The sequence below is a fragment of the Oncorhynchus tshawytscha genome, linkage group LG10, assembly GCF_018296145.1.
Source record: "Oncorhynchus tshawytscha isolate Ot180627B linkage group LG10, Otsh_v2.0, whole genome shotgun sequence".
Taxonomy (NCBI): Eukaryota; Metazoa; Chordata; class Actinopteri; order Salmoniformes; family Salmonidae; genus Oncorhynchus; species Oncorhynchus tshawytscha.
Genome location: NC_056438.1, coordinates 45,816,067 through 45,834,769, shown reverse-complemented (window position 1 = coordinate 45,834,769; position 18,703 = coordinate 45,816,067). Strand labels below are relative to the sequence as shown.

At 42.6% G+C, this 18,703-nt stretch overlaps 1 protein-coding gene across 4 annotated transcripts in view; it reads left to right on the top strand.

The window, feature by feature from the left end:
• Nucleotides 1-18,703, top strand: part of LOC112260287 (CMP-N-acetylneuraminate-beta-1,4-galactoside alpha-2,3-sialyltransferase) — an 87,648-nt gene that overhangs the window by 40,701 nt on the left and 28,244 nt on the right. For all 4 annotated transcript variants that reach the window (XM_024435279.2, XM_024435276.2, XM_024435277.2 and 1 more), the window contains 4 exons: nucleotides 3,849-3,943; nucleotides 11,788-11,851; nucleotides 11,929-12,024; nucleotides 12,237-12,423. In XM_024435279.2, coding sequence (XP_024291047.1) covers nucleotides 3,849-3,943; nucleotides 11,788-11,851; nucleotides 11,929-12,024; nucleotides 12,237-12,423 — 442 coding nt within the window. The remainder of the gene's footprint in view (nucleotides 1-3,848; nucleotides 3,944-11,787; nucleotides 11,852-11,928; nucleotides 12,025-12,236; nucleotides 12,424-18,703) is intronic.

Here is an 18,703-nt window from a genome sequence, read left to right as displayed (position 1 = left end):
GCTCTGTTATCCAGATCTGAATCCCATCTTTGGTTTCTCATGGCCAAATTGGATAATAATGCATGTAAAGATGTAGCCAGCATTTTATTTTTGGCAAATTACATTTTGGCATAAATTAATTTAGTCTGTAGTAAAAACAACTGATGGTTATTTACTCGGCCAGATCCCTTAACCTCCTGAATTTGAGGTCCCTCCCTAATCATCTCCATCCTCCATGTTTGTCCTCTTCCAAAAGGCCCTGCCCAGTGGAATCCAATTTATTTTCAACGCTTCCCCTCTCCTCACGCCAAACTGTTTGTATTGGAGCTCTAAATCAAGTGTTGCCGGTGAACTTGGGCGGCGCGGTTATGAAAATATGGCCCCCAGTGAGAGGAAATGAGCACAATGTGCCTGGGCCTCCTGTTTTGGGAGCACTCTCTCTTTAAGACAAGCAAACTATCCACTGTCTGTCCATCCATAGGCTAGGATACTCTTGACAGTCCAAGTTATTTAATGCCCGGCTCGGCCCCTGAAGCCACACGTTAATGAGTCAGGGTTTGTTTTGGCAAGGGTCTTTGCCCGTCTGTTTCTGTCAGGTGATGTGTGGAGAGAGAGCCAGACATGACTGTTTACTCTTTCTTTCTTGGTGCATCAAGTGCAATTAAAGAGTTTGGAGTGGCTCCTCTTGTAAACCGTGTTTGCTCATTTGAGTTCAGATGGGCTCATTTGAGTTCAGACACGATTAGTAGGATGTGAAGTTTGCTGACCTGATAGCGGAATCGGATTCCTTTGGTGTTAGTAGCCATCTTGACTGGGTGCACTGTGGTCAGCCGTAACTAGTTGTTGGTTAAGACAACCCGTGGATGTAGACGCAGCCCCCCTGGGGGTTAGCCTAGTGAAGCCAGCCTGAGTTCCTCCTCTAGATGTTGTTGTGGTTTGCGTCCCAGGCCTGTGTGAGTTGTAGAGAACGTCTTGTTGTTGTCAGTGTAAACACCACGGGGACCTCACTGTGTAATCACAGCGAACTAGTAGTCTCACACACTAACACTCGCTCTCACATTGGTCCTCTATGCTGTGTAGGTTTTCATAGGATGCAAAAAGATTTTTCCTTGTAAGTACTTAAAATGGGCTTACAATATAGTATAGCATGTCATGTTTATCCATACACATTTTTATGACTAGAATCACTTAAATATAATCTGATGACTTTTCTACCACAACCACATTTTTTGAAAGAGCTACTAATCATACAAAGAATTTCTCTACAAGAATCACTTATGACCTAAACTGTCCTAGAACCAGTAATACCCTTGTTTAAACCCCAATCTGCGAGCGTGTTGTGAGTACCTTAAGTGCGAGCTGTAAAAGCGGAGCGTTGGAGGCGCAGGCTTGTTAAACGAGGACCCTGGTGCTCTCCCCAGCGAGACAGCGGGTCACAAAAACAGACATCCATCGTCCGGCCACACTTCCAGAAGCAGCACGTACAGCCCGGGTCTAAGGCCTGACCAGGGGAAGTGGCTCTTTTTTTTTTGAGAGGAGTGCTTTATCAAATAGTGGTTGGCGTAGGAGCACTTTGTTCGTGCGCTGGCTGTTTCTGAAAACATTACCAATCAACACTGCCTACTTTAATTTCCTCAACATCCCTTCCCAAATCATCTGGGACAGATAAACACTGACATCGATACATCGTCAGGACATGTATACCCAGACTGTGTCAAGAATGGTTTCGGCCTTTCCTGGGAAGAAACATTGTCGATAAGAGTATATGTAGCAGACTTGTTCTCTATTTTCCTCTCTTCCTTGAGTCAACCCATTTTGCACCCTGTGTGAACGGGATGGGTTCGGTGAATGGGGGGAGTAGAAAAGTGGGATGACGCGGTTAGATTGATGAGTGGAACAAGCGTCTCCTCTTACGGCCCAGTGTCTTTAACTCCTGGCGGGGAATTAACACCAGAGCCCCAGGGTCACGGTAGAGTTAAGTGGGGGCCATGGGCTTCTTAGGGTGGAAGAAACGCTTTTAGAACGAAACTGTCAGCTTCTAAGTTGGTGTCCAGAGAGACATCAGGGTTGTGCACCCCCAGACCCACGTACTCTGCTTGATAACTCACTCACCTGTGTATTGGGTTATCAGGTAAACTCTGTTGCTCATTGGCAAGTCTCAATTCAACTTGATGAACACCGCAATCGATCTATGGTGAATCTCTCACTAAATATCTGGCGCAGGAAAGGGCTTGCTGTTGAACTCTGCATCTAGGATTGAGAGGACATCGCAACACAGTAGGCATATTTTATTTAAATTGAGTCATGCTGGACTTCTCATGAGTGTACAGACAAACTGTTTTACAAGTTTTATATTATTTGACTCCAATTAAATGCAGTCTCAAATGGCCGCCTGCCCTTTTTAATAGCCGAGCACACGTTTCAGCAAATAAACACGTTTTCAAATAAATGCTGGGTATAAAATAATTATTTACGAGGTTACAATGAACACAGCTCTGATATTCCCACGGTCATGTGCATTAAACATGTATTTTTTATTCTGTCATTGTTGCTAGCTGTTGCGTCCCCATCCCTAATCTTTTTTTTTCTTGGGCTATCCCTGGTGCTGAAGCGCAAAATCAGATGTGTATGATAGTCTGCACGTCTGCAGCCTAGTCTGCACGTCTGATCTGCGATGGATTTGTTGTTATAATGTTTATACAGGTCATATGGGGTCACAATAACTAGTGTGGTAGTCTTTTCAACATTTTATTGAACAAAAGCTGTGTGCATCATTAGCGGGACGCCCGAGAAATTGGAGGGCGCAATTTCTGGTGAAATTGGAGGGCGCGCAGTTCAAATAAATAATTGTAATATTAAACATTCATGAACACACAAGTGTTTTACATCATTTAAAGGCTTAAATTCCTGTTAATCTAACTGCTTTGTCAGATTTCAAAGAGGCTTTACCGCAAAAACATACCATGCGATTGTCTGAGGACAGCGCCCCACGTCAACATATTTTTTTTAACCAGCACAGGCTTAACAAAATTACAAATAGCGATTTAAATAAATCACTTACTTTTGAAGATCTTCCTCTGTTTGCAATCCCAAGGGTCCCAGCTACAACCTGAATGGTCGTTTTGTTAGATAAAATCCTTTATATCCCAAAAAGTCAGTTTAGTTGGCGCCATCGATTTCTGTAATCCACTCGTTCAACATGCAGACAAAGGAGTCCAAAAAGCTACCGCTAAACTTCATCCAAACAAGTCAAACAAAGTTTCTATTCAATCCTCAGGTACTCTAAAATGTAAATCAACTATAACATTTAATACGGAAAGTAGTATGTTCAATAGGAAACCAAAATTAGTAACCGAGCGCCCTCCTCCGAGCGCTCTGAAAGACTGATATTGTACCTGTGGTCTCTTCACCAAAACTCCAAATTCTTGTTTGTTTTTCAAAAAAAGAAAGCCTGAAACTTCGAATAAAGACGGTAGATGTCTAGTGGAAGCCATAGGAATTGCAATCAATATTTACATAGAAACAATAGAAACCCATTATAAGAGCCTGGGAGCTAAAACAAATAAATAATACATCTTCGGATTTCCGCCTGCCATATCAATTCTGTTATAGTCTCAGACATTATTTGAACCGTTTTAGAAACCTCAGTGTTTTCTAGCCAATGCTACATATGTATATCCTGGCTTCTGGGCCTGAGTAACAGGCGCTAGACCCTACCCCTAAGAAGTGTTAGGTAAATCGACGCTTGGCTCAAATAGGAGCCCGTCTCTAATAAGTGCTGTTTTTCTTCAGCGATTTAAAATGCCAGGCTATTTATTGAAGTTTTACAGTAATCCCTCCTTCTCTTCTTTCTACTGTTCTTCTCACAGGTTCATGAAGCCAGCTCCCATGTTTCTCGACCGGAACTTCAAGCGGCTGGCCAAAGTCCGCAATTACTTGCCTCCATTTGGATTCAAAACACAAGGTAAGACAAATTGTGTGTCTAGCATTTAGACAGATTTGATTATTCCATGTATGTCATTGATGGCAATGGGTGTGTCATTAACTTGTCATGGTGGTTTTGGAACTGTGTATAGATGATGATTTGGGCTTGATAGGTAAGCTAAAGAGAAGAGGGTGCCAGAGCTCTACCATCCTTATCACCACGGGCCAGTTAGTGCATCTTCACGCTTTGTGATAGAGCTGGCAGAACATCCCCCCCTGGCCTACTTGGGTTGATCTCACGCTTCTCCTGTCATGCTCTCTGATGGTTACACACACTGCCACTGACTGTGCCATTGCCTGGGTTGGGGTGAAGGGTAGAGGGTGAGAATGGGATGCTTGGATATTACAGGACGTTTCTTGCTACGGCAAGATCTAGACAGTGAGACAACACTTCAGTTTCTCTGAACTTCTACAAACTTCTATGGCTTTTTCTTCAACTTCAACACCCATCTTTCCTCAATTGTGACGCAGTAGGGCTGGCACAATAACCAACTGTTATGGATGAAGAACGTCATGAAAATAAAATTAGATTAAAATAAAAAATGATATCGAACAGCTGACTGAATGACCAAAATGCAGGAGCAGCACACATAGAAATAGAGTGAATAGAACAGGCTTGGAACCTCTAACCCTGGCAATTTGACTGGCATACTCATGGGTACAATCCCAATGTCTGGCTGGTATTGTGATGTAGTAATTTCCATGGAAATGTAGAATGTTCATTCAAAAGACGTTAACGGATGTGGCTCATGCAATGGAATGTACTTTTTTGTAATGTGAGTTGAATCAACAAATCATAGCACATATTTGACTTCCTAATTTGCTCATAGGTCGAACATATACAGGTTAAGACAATGCTAACTTGGATAGCCGGTCCCATCGTTGAAAAGAGTTATGGGATATTAGCACACACCTCCATCACCAGCGCCCGCATCACCTTCCGCCACATGGTCTGAAACTGCACCATTTTATTACTCTCCGTAGCCCACGCACTTTCAAAATGTAAATACTAATCCTTAGATATATCCATTGTTATTGATGCCGGATTAATTTCCGCAGTTTTAGTATAAAGAAAAACATTTGAGAAGAGAATTGTCAAATCCATCGGGTATCTCACTACACCCCCATATGCCATGTCTTGAAATATGCAGACAGACGGTTTAAAAGTAGGTTTACATTGTAGTATTTCTGACAGCCAACTTTCTAGTGCCGCCCAGAACCTCCGGATTTAATAGCATTCCCAGAAAGCAAAATTCCACCTAGTCACATCTCAATACGGGTTTAGGTAGCTCACTGACGGGTCCGTTAAGAATCTATGCATTTTACGAATCAAACATGAGCACATCATGCGATCGGAATTGGGAAGATAAGATGGAGCATGATTTCAGGCTACTCTATCATTCAATTTACAACACTTAGGAGCGAAGTGCATGTAAAGGTACACTGAATGTTACCTTTGTGCTCTGGCAAGAGCCCTCTACCCCACACTCGCATGCTGGTTTTCAAAGGCAAATGCGCTACACCTGGTTTCTGTTTTCTCCACGGTTTGTGACTGCAGTGGGGTTTCCCTTTTAGCTGTATTCATGTGGAGAGGTGATACGTGTGGACCTTGAATAGAACTCCACAAAGGATTCCAAATTAGGAGCAAAAAAATAGAAACATTGAAAATAAAAGTTTATTTGTACTTTTTTTTTGCGGCCAAGCAGCCTTGTTTGCTAGACTTAGAAACACAGGGGAAACCTCCATCCTTCATGTGTCTTCTGGCCTCTCCATAATACTATAAGCAAGCATGGGGGGGCTGTTTTTTCACACAGACCTTTTTGACATCTGGACCTATATATTGGTATAAGCTTTTGGATTGCCTAAACCAGGTATTCCCAAACTGGGGGGTACGCGCAATGCCGTCGGGGGTACACCAAATAAAAATGTGATTCACATGTAAGATATATTTTTGATCACATTTTCAAACAGTTCATTTATATATTTTTTCTCTCTCCTGAGTAGCCTCGTTTCACTGCCAAAAATAAAATTGAACCATCTAGTGTTTAACGAAATAACAACACAACGTCAAATACAGGTAGCCTAGTCAAATAATTAACATCCAATCACATTAACCATTACTCTCTCGCGGGAATTCCACTAACTAAATGTAGCTACTGCTCATGTTGGTATCTGTACTGATGGCGCAAAAGCCATGACAGGGAGACATAGTGGAGTGGTAACGCAGGTGCAAGCAGTTGCTCCCGACGCCACTTGGGTACACTGCAGCGTCCACCGAGAGGCTCTTGCTGCCAAGGGAATGCCTGACGGCTTGAAAGACATTTTGGACACTACAGTGAAAATGGTTAACTTTGTTAGAGCAAGGCCCCTGAACTCTTGTGTATTTTCTGCACGATGGAATGATATGAGCAGTGACCATGTAATGCTTTTACAACCTACAGAAGTGTGCTGGTTATCAAAGGGCAAAGTATTAACACATATTTTTGAATTGGGAGACGAGCTTAAAGTTTTCTTTACTGACGATTTTCACTTGTCTGACTGCTTGCATGATGACGGGTTTCTCACACAACTGGCCTATCTGGGTGGTGTTTTTTCTCTGCTGAATGATCTGAATCTAAATTGAGGCTATGATTAAGAAGTTGGAGCTCTTCTCTGTCTGCGGTAAGAAGGACAACACACAGATCTTTCCATCATTGTATGATGTTTTTGTGTGCAAATGAACTCGAGCTTAAGGACAATGTCAAATGTGATATAGCGAAGCACCTGAGTTTGTTTGGTGTGCAATTATGCAGGTACTTTCCTGAAAAGGATGACACAAGCAAACAACTGGATTTGTTATCTCTTTCATGCCCTGCCTCCAGTCCACTTATCGATATCTGAACAAAAGAGCCTCATTGAAATTGTAACAAGCGGTTCTGTGGAAATGTAATCAGATGCCACTGCCAGATTTCTGGATTGGGCTGCGCTCAGAGTATCCTGCTGTGGAAAATCGTACTGGTAAGACACTGATGCCCTTTGCAACCACATACCTATGTGAGAGTGGATTCTCGGCCTTCACTAGCATAAACTAAATACAGGCACAGACTGTGTGTGGAAAATGATTTAGACTGACTCTCTCCAATATAACCCAACATTGCGGAGTTAACCTACCGGTCAAAAGTTTTAGAACACCTACTCATTGAATGGTTTTTCTTTATTTTTACTATATTCTACATTGTATAATAATAGTGAAGACATGATGGCCTATGATATAACACATATGGAATCATGTAGTAATCAAAATATTTTTGAGGTTCTTCAAATAGCCACCCTTTGCCTTGATGACAGCTTTGCACACTCTTGGCATTCTCTCAACCAGCTTCATTAGGTAGTCACCTGGAATGCATTTTAATTAGCAGGTGTGCCTTAGAATTTTAAGTACATATCATGGCAAGAACAGCTCAAATAAGCAAAGAGAAACAACAGTCCATCATTACTTTAATACATGAAGGTCAGTCATTGCGGAAAAGGTCAAAAACTTTGAAAGTTTCTTCAAGTGCTGTCGCAAAAACCATCAAGCGCTATGATGAAACTGGCTCTCATGAGGACCGCCACAGGAATGGAAGACCCAGAGTTACCTGTTGCTGCAGAGGATAAGTTCATTAGAGTTACCAAGTGCAGAAATTGCAGCCCAAATAAATGCTTCAGATTTCAAGTAACAGACACGTCTCAGCATCAATAGTTCAGAGGAGACTGTGTGAATCAGGCCTTTGTGATCGAATTGCTGCAACGAAACCACTACTAAAGGACACCAATAAGAGGAAGAGAATTGCTTGAGTCAAGAAAAACGAGCAATGGACCTTAGACCGGTGGAAATGCGTCCTTTGGTCTGGAGTCCAAATGGAGATTTTTGTGAGACGTGGTGTGGGTGAACGGATGATCTCTGCATGTTTATTTTCCACTGTAAAGCATGGAGGAGGAGGAGGTGCTATGGTGTGGGGGTGCTTTGCTGGTGACACTGTCTGTGATTTATTTAGTATTCAAGACACACTTAACCAGCATGGCTACCACAGCATTCTGCAGCGATACGCCATCCCATCTGGTTTGCGCTTAGTGGGACTGCTTTGCTGGTGACACTGTCTGTGATTTATTTAGAATTCAAGTCACACTTAACCAGCATGGCTATCACAGCCTTCTGCAGCGATACGCCATCCCATCTGGTTTGTGCTTAGTGGGACTATCATTTGGACAATGACCCAACACACCTCCAGGCTGTGTAAGAGCTATTTTATCAAGTAGAGGGATGGAGTGCTGCATCAGATGGCCTGGCCTCCATAATCCCCGACCTCAACCAAATTGAGATGGTTTGGTATGAGTCGGACCGCAGAGTGAGGGAAAAGCAGCCAGCAAGTGCTCAGTATATGTGTGAACTCCTTCAAGACTGTTGGAAAAGCATTCCAGATGAAGCTGGTTGAGAGAATGCCAAGCGTGTGCAACGCTGTCAAGGCAAAGGGTAAAGCTTTTAAAAATCTCAAATACAACATATATTTTGATTTGTTTAACACTTTCTTGCTTACTACAAGATACCATATGTGTTATTTCATTGTTTTGATGTCTTCACTATTATTCTACAATGTAGAAGTAAAAATAAAGAGAGACCATTGAATGAGTAGGTGTTCTAAAACTTTTGACCGGTAGTGTATGTGCATCCTTTCAAGCACACCCTTCTCATTACCCTGTCGTAAGTTACTCAACATTTTCGATGAACAAATAAGGTTTTATATGTAAGATGATGAACTAAAGAGCAAAATTATTGATATTTTTTATTTGTGCCCTGGTCCTGTAAGAGCTCTTTGTCTCTTCCCATGAGCCGGGTTGTGACAAACTCCCACTCATTCTATTGTTTAATAAATGTTTCGGATAGTGTGTGTGCGTGTGGCAGGCGTACAATGGTGGCAAAAAACAACATTTGAGAGTGCGCTGACCCTGGTGCTAGAGGGGGTACGCAGCTGGAGGTTGAATGTTTGAAGGGGTACGGGAGTATAAATTTGGGAACCACTGGCCTAGACCAACTGAGCAGACCATAATGTTCTCTTTAAAAGACACCTAGAATAGATACAGTGGGGCAAAAAAGTATTTAGTCAGCCACCAATTGTGCATGTTCTCCCACTTAAAAAGATGAGAGGCCTGTAATTTTCATCATAGGTACACCAACTATGACAGACAAAATTAGAAAAAAAAATCCAGAAAATCACATTGTAGGATTTTTTATGAATTTATTTGCAAATTATGGTGGAAAATAAGTATTTGGTCAATAACAAAACTTTATCTCAATACTTTGTTATATACCCTTTGTTGGCAATGGCAGAGGTCAAATGTTTTCTGTAAGTCTTCACAAGGTTTTCACACACTGTTTCACACACTGCTGGTATTTTGGACCATTCCTCCTTGCAGATCTCCTCTAGAGCAGTGATGTTTTGGGGCTGTTGCTGGGCAACATGGACTTTCAACTCCCTCCATAGATTTTCTATGGGGTTGAGATCTGGAGACTGGCTAGGCCACTCCAGGACCTTGAAATGCTGCTTACGAAGCCACTCTTTCGTTGCCCGGGCAGCGAAAAACAGCCCCAAAGCATGATGTTTCCACCCCGATGCTTCACAGTAGGTATGGTGTTCTTTGGATGCAACTCAGCATTCTTTGTCCTCCAAACACGTTGAGTTGAGTTTTTACCAAAAAGTTATTTTGGTTTCATCTGACATTCTCCCAATCTTCTTCTGGATCATCCACATGCTCTCTAGCAAACTTCAGACGGGCCTGGACATGTACTGACTTAAGCAGGGGGACTCGTCTGGCACTGCAGGATTTGAGTCCCTGGCGGCGTAGTGTGTTACTGATGGTAGGCTTTGTTACTTTGGTCCCAGCTCTCTGCAGGTCATTCAGGGATTTTTGCTCACCGTTCTTGTGATCATTTTGACCCCACGGGGTGAGATCTTGCGTGGAGCCCCAGATCGAGGGAGATTATCAGTGGTCTTGTATGTCTTCCATTTCCTAATAATTGCTCCCACAGTTGATTTCTTCAAACCAAGCAGTCTTCCCAGCCTGGTGCAGGTCTACAATTTTGTTTCTGGTGTCCTTTGACAGCTCTTTGGTCTTGGCCATAGTGGAGTTTGGAGTGTGACTGTTTGAGGTTGTGGACAGGTGTCTTTTATACTGATAACAAGTTCAAACAGGTGCCATTTAATACAGGTAATGAGTGGAGGACAGAGGAGCCTCTTAAAGAAGAAGTTACAGGTCTGTGAGAGCCAGAAATCTTGCTTCTTTGTAGGTGACCAAATACTTATTTTCCACCATAATTTGCAAATAAATTAATAAAAAATCCTACAATGTGATTTTCTGGATTTTTTTCTGGATTTTCATAGTTGAAGTGTACCTATGATGAAAATTACAGGCCTCATCTTTTTAAGTGGGAGAACTTGCACAATTGGTGGCTGACTAAATACTTTTTTGCCCCACTGTAGCTATATTATAAAGTTTAGATATGTCTGGCCTGGGTGCAGTTATGCTCTTTGGAAATCCCTAATGATTCAATAAGCATTGTATGTTTGCATGTATTTCTTCATGTTCGACTGACCAGTCTCACTTGTCTCCCTTTACCTTGTGTAAGCAGCACGCTGTAGCAGAACGTTGAGATCATGTTCAGTGACACCTCCAACCCCTCCTCCACATTTCAGCTGAAGATTTTCCTCGCCAGAAAAGTGTACTTCAAGACGACGGCCATTTATCTGAGCTGCCGCCTAGACATACTTGGCTGAAGTGTTTATCCTGGGTGCTCATAACAATTAGCGCAAGGTCTCTCTACGAGAAACCTGTCCCAATTTTTTTTTGGGGGGGGGGGTTGATTTCACCCTATTGAGTCGGGTGTGGTCTGGTCCTCTGTTTATGCTGACCGGGGTGATGCTTGATGCCAGACTTCGACGCCGCGTCCAAACAATGGGCCACTGCTCATTTTGTGCTGTTTAATCACGAGGCTCGTTAGAGGGGATAAAGCTGTAGGCCTACTTACATTACTCTTGCAAGAAGCAAATGAGACGCCTACATGGGGTTGTGGTTGAGCCTAATGACATTTCATATCAGTTGTTTAACAAATGGATCCAGCACGCAACTGAAATGTGATTATACAAGCGAGTGATTCATTTGGATATTACCTTGTTGGATAAATTGGACACACAACCTAGATATAAATCTCCCGATCTATGGTAGACCTATGACTAATATGAGGAGGAAAGAGTCAAGAGGTGCTAGTGGGCTGTGTGGGGGTGGGGGAGCGAAGACGAATGTGTCTTAAACACCAGAGTCATGACTCCGCCAGAATACCCTCTGGAACATGGCAGGAATGCACGCTATGGCTAAACATCCCCGTATCTCACACCACCAGACCCAGCTCCGCGTCCACACTGAGAGAGCCCTAGCACAGCACACTTCAACCGGGAGAATGTGCTTGTTTGAAAACGGCATTCCTCACTGAGTGGTTTTATGGGCAGCGTTTCACCCAGATTCATCCTTCCTGAAAGGGCTGATGGTTTTCCAATGTTACTGTCCCCGGGCCCGTGGCCTATCCTTATCTGTAATTTTAATAAACGGTTAGGAACATTTTCTCCTCCAGACCTTCTCCCAAGGACCACCTAGCTTGCTACATTGTTTTCTGGGCGTTGAAGTCCTCGACAGTTTGTTATTAAAGAGGAGCTATTAATCCTTTTCATGAGGGGTTTTGTCTGTGACCTAGCAACAACAATGAACTGTAGTTGATGTCTAAACTGTCTTTTTCTCTCCCGTTTAATTTTGCAGAAAGAATCATAGACAGTATTCTAACTGCAACAAAGAACTATGGCTTGGGTGAAGTCCTTGACAGGTAATTGCCATGGGAATTAAGTAGCGCACTTGCTTGCACACACAGTTTTTAACCCCTCAGATGTTCTTCTCTTCCAGTCTTGGTTGTAAAAGATGCATTATTGTGGGCAATGGTGGTATCCTGGCCAACAAGTCTTTGGGCTCGCGCATAGATGATTACGACATTGTGGTGAGGTGAGTCTACTTCCAATGGAAGGGCAACATGATGCCAGTTAAGAGGGTAAAGATGATAGTTCTGCTGAATGTCAGTTCCTCCTTTTGAACTCTGACACTGGTTAGACTTTAATGGACTTGGGGTTAGTTTGGTAGCCTGGGTGCCAGCCGCAGATTGTTGTGATGTCAACACACAATGTATTCACCCCATAGCATTTCTTCTCTAACCGCAGGTTGAACGAGGCTCCTGTGACTGGTTTCGGCAAGGACGTGGGCACCAAGACCACCATGCGCATCACCTACCCTGAGGGGGCCATTCAGAAGCCTGAGCGCTACGAAAAGGACTCACTATTCGTCTTCTCCGCCTTCAAACCGCTGGACTTCAAGTGGCTCAGACAAATGGTCTTCAAAGAGAAACTGGTGAGGCATACCTCAAGGCTGACTGTTACTTTTTTTTAATATACATTTGGACCACTAAGAAAAAGTTAGTTGGTCATGTTTGTTAGTGGTTGGGTGCACTTCAGCTGCCCTGAAAGAGTATGCATTCTTCTGCAAAATGTCCAGTCCCACCATCTTTCTAGGTCTCTTCCATTGCTTCTCCATCTGTCATAACATTAAGGCGACCACATAAACGTGAATCTCACTGGATGTTTTTGATAGTTTGAGTGCTTTCTGTGGCACCACGTGACTAGTGGTGTTTTAGAAAAGCCATTATGGTCATAGACACTATACGGCATCTTCTGTTGCAGTCATTTGCTCGTCTTGTGACATTTACTAGATGTGGATATTATGGGTTCTCACAATACTTTCCCATTTCCTCATGATTACGAAAAATAGGGTTTAAATTGTGCTTGATTGAGAAACCAATCTGAGCAAATGTTCTCTCCACTTTTCATTCTGCCCTGGTGAGAAATAAAACACGATTTTCCCATTTAAGGACCTTTGTCCTTTCTTTTGACGAGCCACTTACTGCCATGCTTGAGTGACAGCCTGCGAATTGGCCTCTTAATCCGAGGGTCTGGCTGACTGAATGAGCTTTTCCTTATCTCTGCCAGGGAGGACGGCAGACAATCCTGTATCACTGAAAGAGCTTGCACAAGCACTCTCGTCAGTCTGCAGTTACTCTACCACAGTCAGGGTAGGGTATGCTAAATTCAAGGATATTCACAGTCTCTCCAGACAGAGAAAAAAATTGTCTGCTGTTGAACTTGCCGGTTGAGCATTCAAGTTTGGCCGTGTTGAGTTTCTCCCTATAGGGGGCTGCTAATTTTCTGAAGGGATTCTTCTGGTAAATCTGGCAATCCAGCGTTTGGGGAATCCGCTTCCTATCCAGCGCAGCTGTGTGACTTTCAGGGACCAGTGGCAAGCAGGAATTTTTACTAGGTGACATTTGTCAAAATACAAGACTCTGGAGAGATAAGAGGGGTTAGGAGGAGGGAGAGTGAGAGAGGTGGTAAAACTAGGGTAAGGGAGAGGGCCGTAAGAATAAGGGAAAGAGTAAAAGAGTTGGCTGTTCGATGGGGCCTTTTGAATTGAGCAGATTTGTCTGGACTGTCAGCTGGTAAGTAGTGGGGACAGTGGAAATGGCGGACATGGAAAACATTTATCTGAGCTCTAGCTCCTCACAGATCAGCCTTAGATCTGCAGTGGAAGGAATACTTTCTCTCATTAAATAAATCACTGGTCAAAAGTCCTCGGTCTTCCATGAAGGCACTGTAGTTGGGATGCATGCACGCACACACACTTAACTCAGTCACACCAACTCACTATTTTGGGTCGAACTTGCCTCATGCAGCTCATTGTAACTCACAAACTAAATTGATTACGTTCATTTTTTTCTCATTGATATACACACACTACCCCATAATGACAGCGAAAATAGGTTTTTAGACATTTTTGAAAATGTATTGAAAGTTAAATACAGAAGTGTTCACACCCCTGAGTTAATACTTGGTAGAAGCACATTTGGTACCGATTACAGCTGTGGGTCTTTCTGGGTGAGTTCTAAGAGCTTTCCACAACTGGATTGTGCAACATTTACCCATGTATTATTTTCAAAATTCAAGCTCTGTCATTGGTTGTTGATCATTGCTAGGCAACCATTTTCAGGTATTGCTATAGATTTTCAAGTAGATTAAAGTCCAAACTGAATCTCTACCACTCCAGAACATTCACTGTCTTCTTGGTAAGCAACTCCAATGTAGATTTGGCCTTTTTTTTAGGTTATTGTCTTGCTGAAAGGTGAATTCATCTCCTAGTGTCTGGTGGAAAGCAGACTGAACCAGGTTTTCCTCTAGGATTTTGCTTGTGTTTAGCGCCATTCCGTTTCTTTTTTATCCTGAAAAACTCCCTACTATGCTTGAAAATATGTAGTGTAGTACTCAGTAATGTGTTGTATTGGATTTGCCCCAAACATAACACTTTGTATTCAGGACAAAAAGTTAATTGCTTTGCCTGACAGGATGCATGTTTTGGAATTTTAAAAAAAATTAATTCCACTTTCATTGTAAATAAGATTTTGTTCTTAACTGACTTTCCTAGATAACAAATATTTAAACATTGTGATGTACAGTTGAAGTTGGAAGTTTACATAGATTTAGGTTGGAGTCATTAAAACTTGTTTTTCAACCACTCCACAAATTTCTTGTTCGCAAACTATAGTTTTGGAAAGTTGGTTAGGACATCTACTTTGTGCATGCCACAAGTAATTTTTACTACAATTGTTTAAAGACAGATTATTTCAATATAATTCACTGTATCACAATTCCATTGGGTTAGAAGTTTACATACACTAAGTTAAACAGCTTGGAAAATTCCAGAAAATGATGTCATGGCTTTAGAAGCTTCTGATTGACTCAAATGATGTCAATTAGTCTATTGAAGGTGTACCTGTGGATGTATTTCAAGGCCTACCTTCAACCTCAGTGCCTCTTTGCTTGACATCATGGGAAAATAAATTGTAGACCTACACAAGTTTGGATCATCCTTGGGAGCAATTTCCAAATGCCTAAAGGTACCACGTTCGTCTGTACAAACAATAGTACGCAAGTATAAACACTATGGGATCACGCAGCCGTCATACCGCTCAGGAAGGAGACGTGTTCTGTCTCCTAGAGATGAATCCCAGAACAACAGCAAAGGACCTTGTGAAGAAGCTGGAGGAAACAGGTACAAAAGTATCTATATCCACAGTAAAACAAGTCCTATATTGACATAACCTGAAAGGCTGCTCAGAAAGGAAGAAGCCACTGCTCCAAAACCGGCATAAAAAACTCACACTACGGTTTGCAACTGCACATGGGGACAAAGATCGCACTTTTTGAAGAAATGTCCTCTGGTCTGATGAAATACAAATACAACTGTTTGGCCATAATGACCATCGTTATGTTTGGAGGAAAAAGAGGGAGGCTTGCAAGCCGAAGAACACCATCCCAACCGTGAAGCACGGAGGTGGCAGCATCATGTTGTGGGGTTGCTTTGCTGCAGGAGGGACTGGTGCACTTCACAAAATAGATGGGTCTTCCAAATGGACAATGACCCCAAGCATACTTCCAAAGTTGTGGCAAAATGGCTTAAGGACAACAAAGTCAAGGTATTGGAGTGGCCATCACAAAGCCCTGACCTCAATCCTATAGAACATTTGGTCAGAACTGAAAAAGCGTGTGCGAGCAAGGAGGCCTACCAACCTGACTGAGTTACACCAGCTCTATCAGGAGGAATGGGCCAAAATTCACCCAACTTATTGTGGAAGGCTACCAGACACGTTTGACCCAAGTTAAACATTTTAACAACTACTAATTGAGTGTATGTAAACTTCTCACCCACTGGGAATGTGATTAAAGAAATAAAAGCTGAAATAAATCATTCACTCTACTATTCTGACATTTCACATTCTTAAAATCAGCGGTGATGCTAACTGACCCTAAAAATATTAGGAATTGTAAAAACTGAGTAAGTGTATTTGGCTACGGTGTATGTAAACCTCCGACTTCAACTGTGTGTACTGCCACTGAGCACAAAGAGAGGCATTACAGTAGTTAAAGGGATATTTTGGGTGAGGTTACAGGTAGTTTTAACGAGCCAGTACTAACTAGCGTTACCCATAGACTTCCAGTCATTGCGCCGCTCTTATGTTTAGTGTCTTTTTAAGTGTTTGTTGCTTGACAAATGGGGCCCATCATTGTTTCTGAAAGATCATCCAAGAAGCTCTGTTCGCTCCTAGACCTAGATTAGCATCGAACGCATACATTCCGTCTGTTGCGGCAAACCGTTTCTCTTTGGACGTGTTTATTCTTTGGCAGATAAATAAAAAGGAACGTCATTTAGGTGTTCAACCAATCAGGTATTCACATAAATTCAATTACCCTAGATTTAGTGTAGATATTTCTCTACGCATGATATGGGGGAACTGAATGATGAGATGCGGTCCGGTCTCCGAGCATGATTAATTCTCTCAGTAAACAACCTGTAACCCTGGTAACAAGGTAGTCAGTCAGATAACTGTTGACTGGAAACTAATCTGCTGTTTAGTCATTTTGGGAACCCTCATCAAAAGACAAGTAATCCTGTTGATTGAATATTATCGTCACTTCATTGCTACCGGAGTAACTGCATCATAAGGGACCTAAACTATTGCAGTGGAAACATAACACATTTTGTATGTTTTTAGCGACCGCGGCTAGCAAGCCCCTTTGTGCTGTCATGTTTTTAACCCCTCACATTTTCACCTTGTTAATACCAGTAGGCCAGTTGTACACCGGTAAAGCCATGAGTAACTGTACAAAGAAAACAAGCTTCAGAAAATGCATGTTTTCTGACTCCTGTTACACTAATCCCTACACATAGCCAACCCCTGTGCACTCTCTCCTTTTTGTCTGGCCCACAGGGAGATTTGTATGTAGCTTTGAACAGTTGCTCTGTGGGAGCTTTGATGTCTTTGGTCTGGCGGGGGCTCCTTTGTGTGGTGAGGGCGCTCACAGGTGGAAGGAATGCAAGGCCCTTTCAGGATGCCTCTCTCACCAGGTTTGAAAGGGAATCTTTCTCATGGCTTCTTTTATGTGGGTGGGAGGTGCGCTTTCGTAATAGTGCTTCTGAAAGTGACTCTCACCTGTGCTGTCATGGCTGTCCCTTTTTCCCCCCTCTCTCCTGGCAGAAGTGTTTTGATGAGTGACTGACACCTGACCAATGTTTTTTAAAGTTTGGAGAGTTTACCAACATTTCTTGCCCAGAGGGAGTTGGAAATTACATAATAAAAGTGTAATGACGGCCGTTTTATGGGCTCCAGACCAATTGTACTATTTTTGGTATTTTTTGAAAGCTGAACTTAACTTTCTTTGTACACAATGTTTCCACCATCGTTTATATGACTGAAAAGAGCTTCTGGAACATCAGAATGGCTAACACTAACCTCGATTTGGACGAGGACTTCTACTTCACTGAGTTGGAGGCGAAAGACATTCAGTATCCTGGACCTGGTGTTGATCCATGACATTTGTAGAAAGAGAAGACTGCACTATATAGGCTGGCGCACGGACACCCTGATGAGACTACGGCAGCGAATAAATAAATTGCCTCTACCCTCTGTTCTATTGGCGAATGTGCAGTCGTTAGAGAATAAATTGGACGAGCTCTGCTCAAGACTATTCTATCAACGGGATATAGACTATGCTTCTCGGAGTCATGGCTGAACAAGGACATGGATAATATAAAGCTATCTGGTTTTTCTATGCATCGGCGGGACAGAACGGCAAAGTCCAGTAAGATCAGTTGTGATGGCTTGTGTCTCCTTCATTAACAACAGCTGTTCTGCAATCTCTGATATTAAGGAAGTGTTAAAATACCTCATGATAAGCTGTAGACCATACTATTTACCAAGAGTTCATCAATTTTTTGTGTAGCTGTCTATTTACCACCACAAGCCAATACTGGCACTAAGACCGCATTCAACAATCTGTATAGGGCCATAAGCAAACAAGAAAATACTCATCCAGATGTGGTGCTCCTAGTGGCAGGTGATTTTAATGCAAGAAAACTGAAATCCATTTTTACCTCTTTCTACCAGCATGTCACCTGTGCATCTAGAGGGATAAAAACTTTAGATCTCGTTTACTCCACACCCAGAGACTCATACAAAGCTCTCCCCACCCTTATTTGGCAAATTGGACCTTAACTCTATCCTCCCACTTCCTGTTCACAAGCAAAAACTCAAACAGGAAGTACCAGTGACGTGGTCCGATGAAGCGGATGCTAAGCTACAGTACTGTTTTGCTAGCACAGACTGGAATATCTTTCGGCATTCATTTGACAGCATTGAGGAGTTTAACATATCAGTCACCGGCTTCATTAATAAGTGTATCGATGATGTTGTCCCCGCAGTGACCATACATGCATACATATTCCAACCAGAAGCCATGGATTACAGGCAACATCCACACTGAGCTAAAGGCTAGAGCTGCCGCTTTCAAGGAGCAGGACACTAATCCGGACGCTTATAAGATATACCGCTACGCCCTTGGAACCATCAAACAGGCAAAGTCTCAATACAGGACTAACATTGACTCCTTCTACAATGGCTCTGATGCTCGTCAGATGTGGCAGGGCTTGAAAACTATCATGGATTACAAAGGGAAACCCAGCTGAGAGCTGCCCAGTGACGCGAGCCTACCAGAAGGGCTAAAGGCCTTTTTATGCTTGCTTCAAG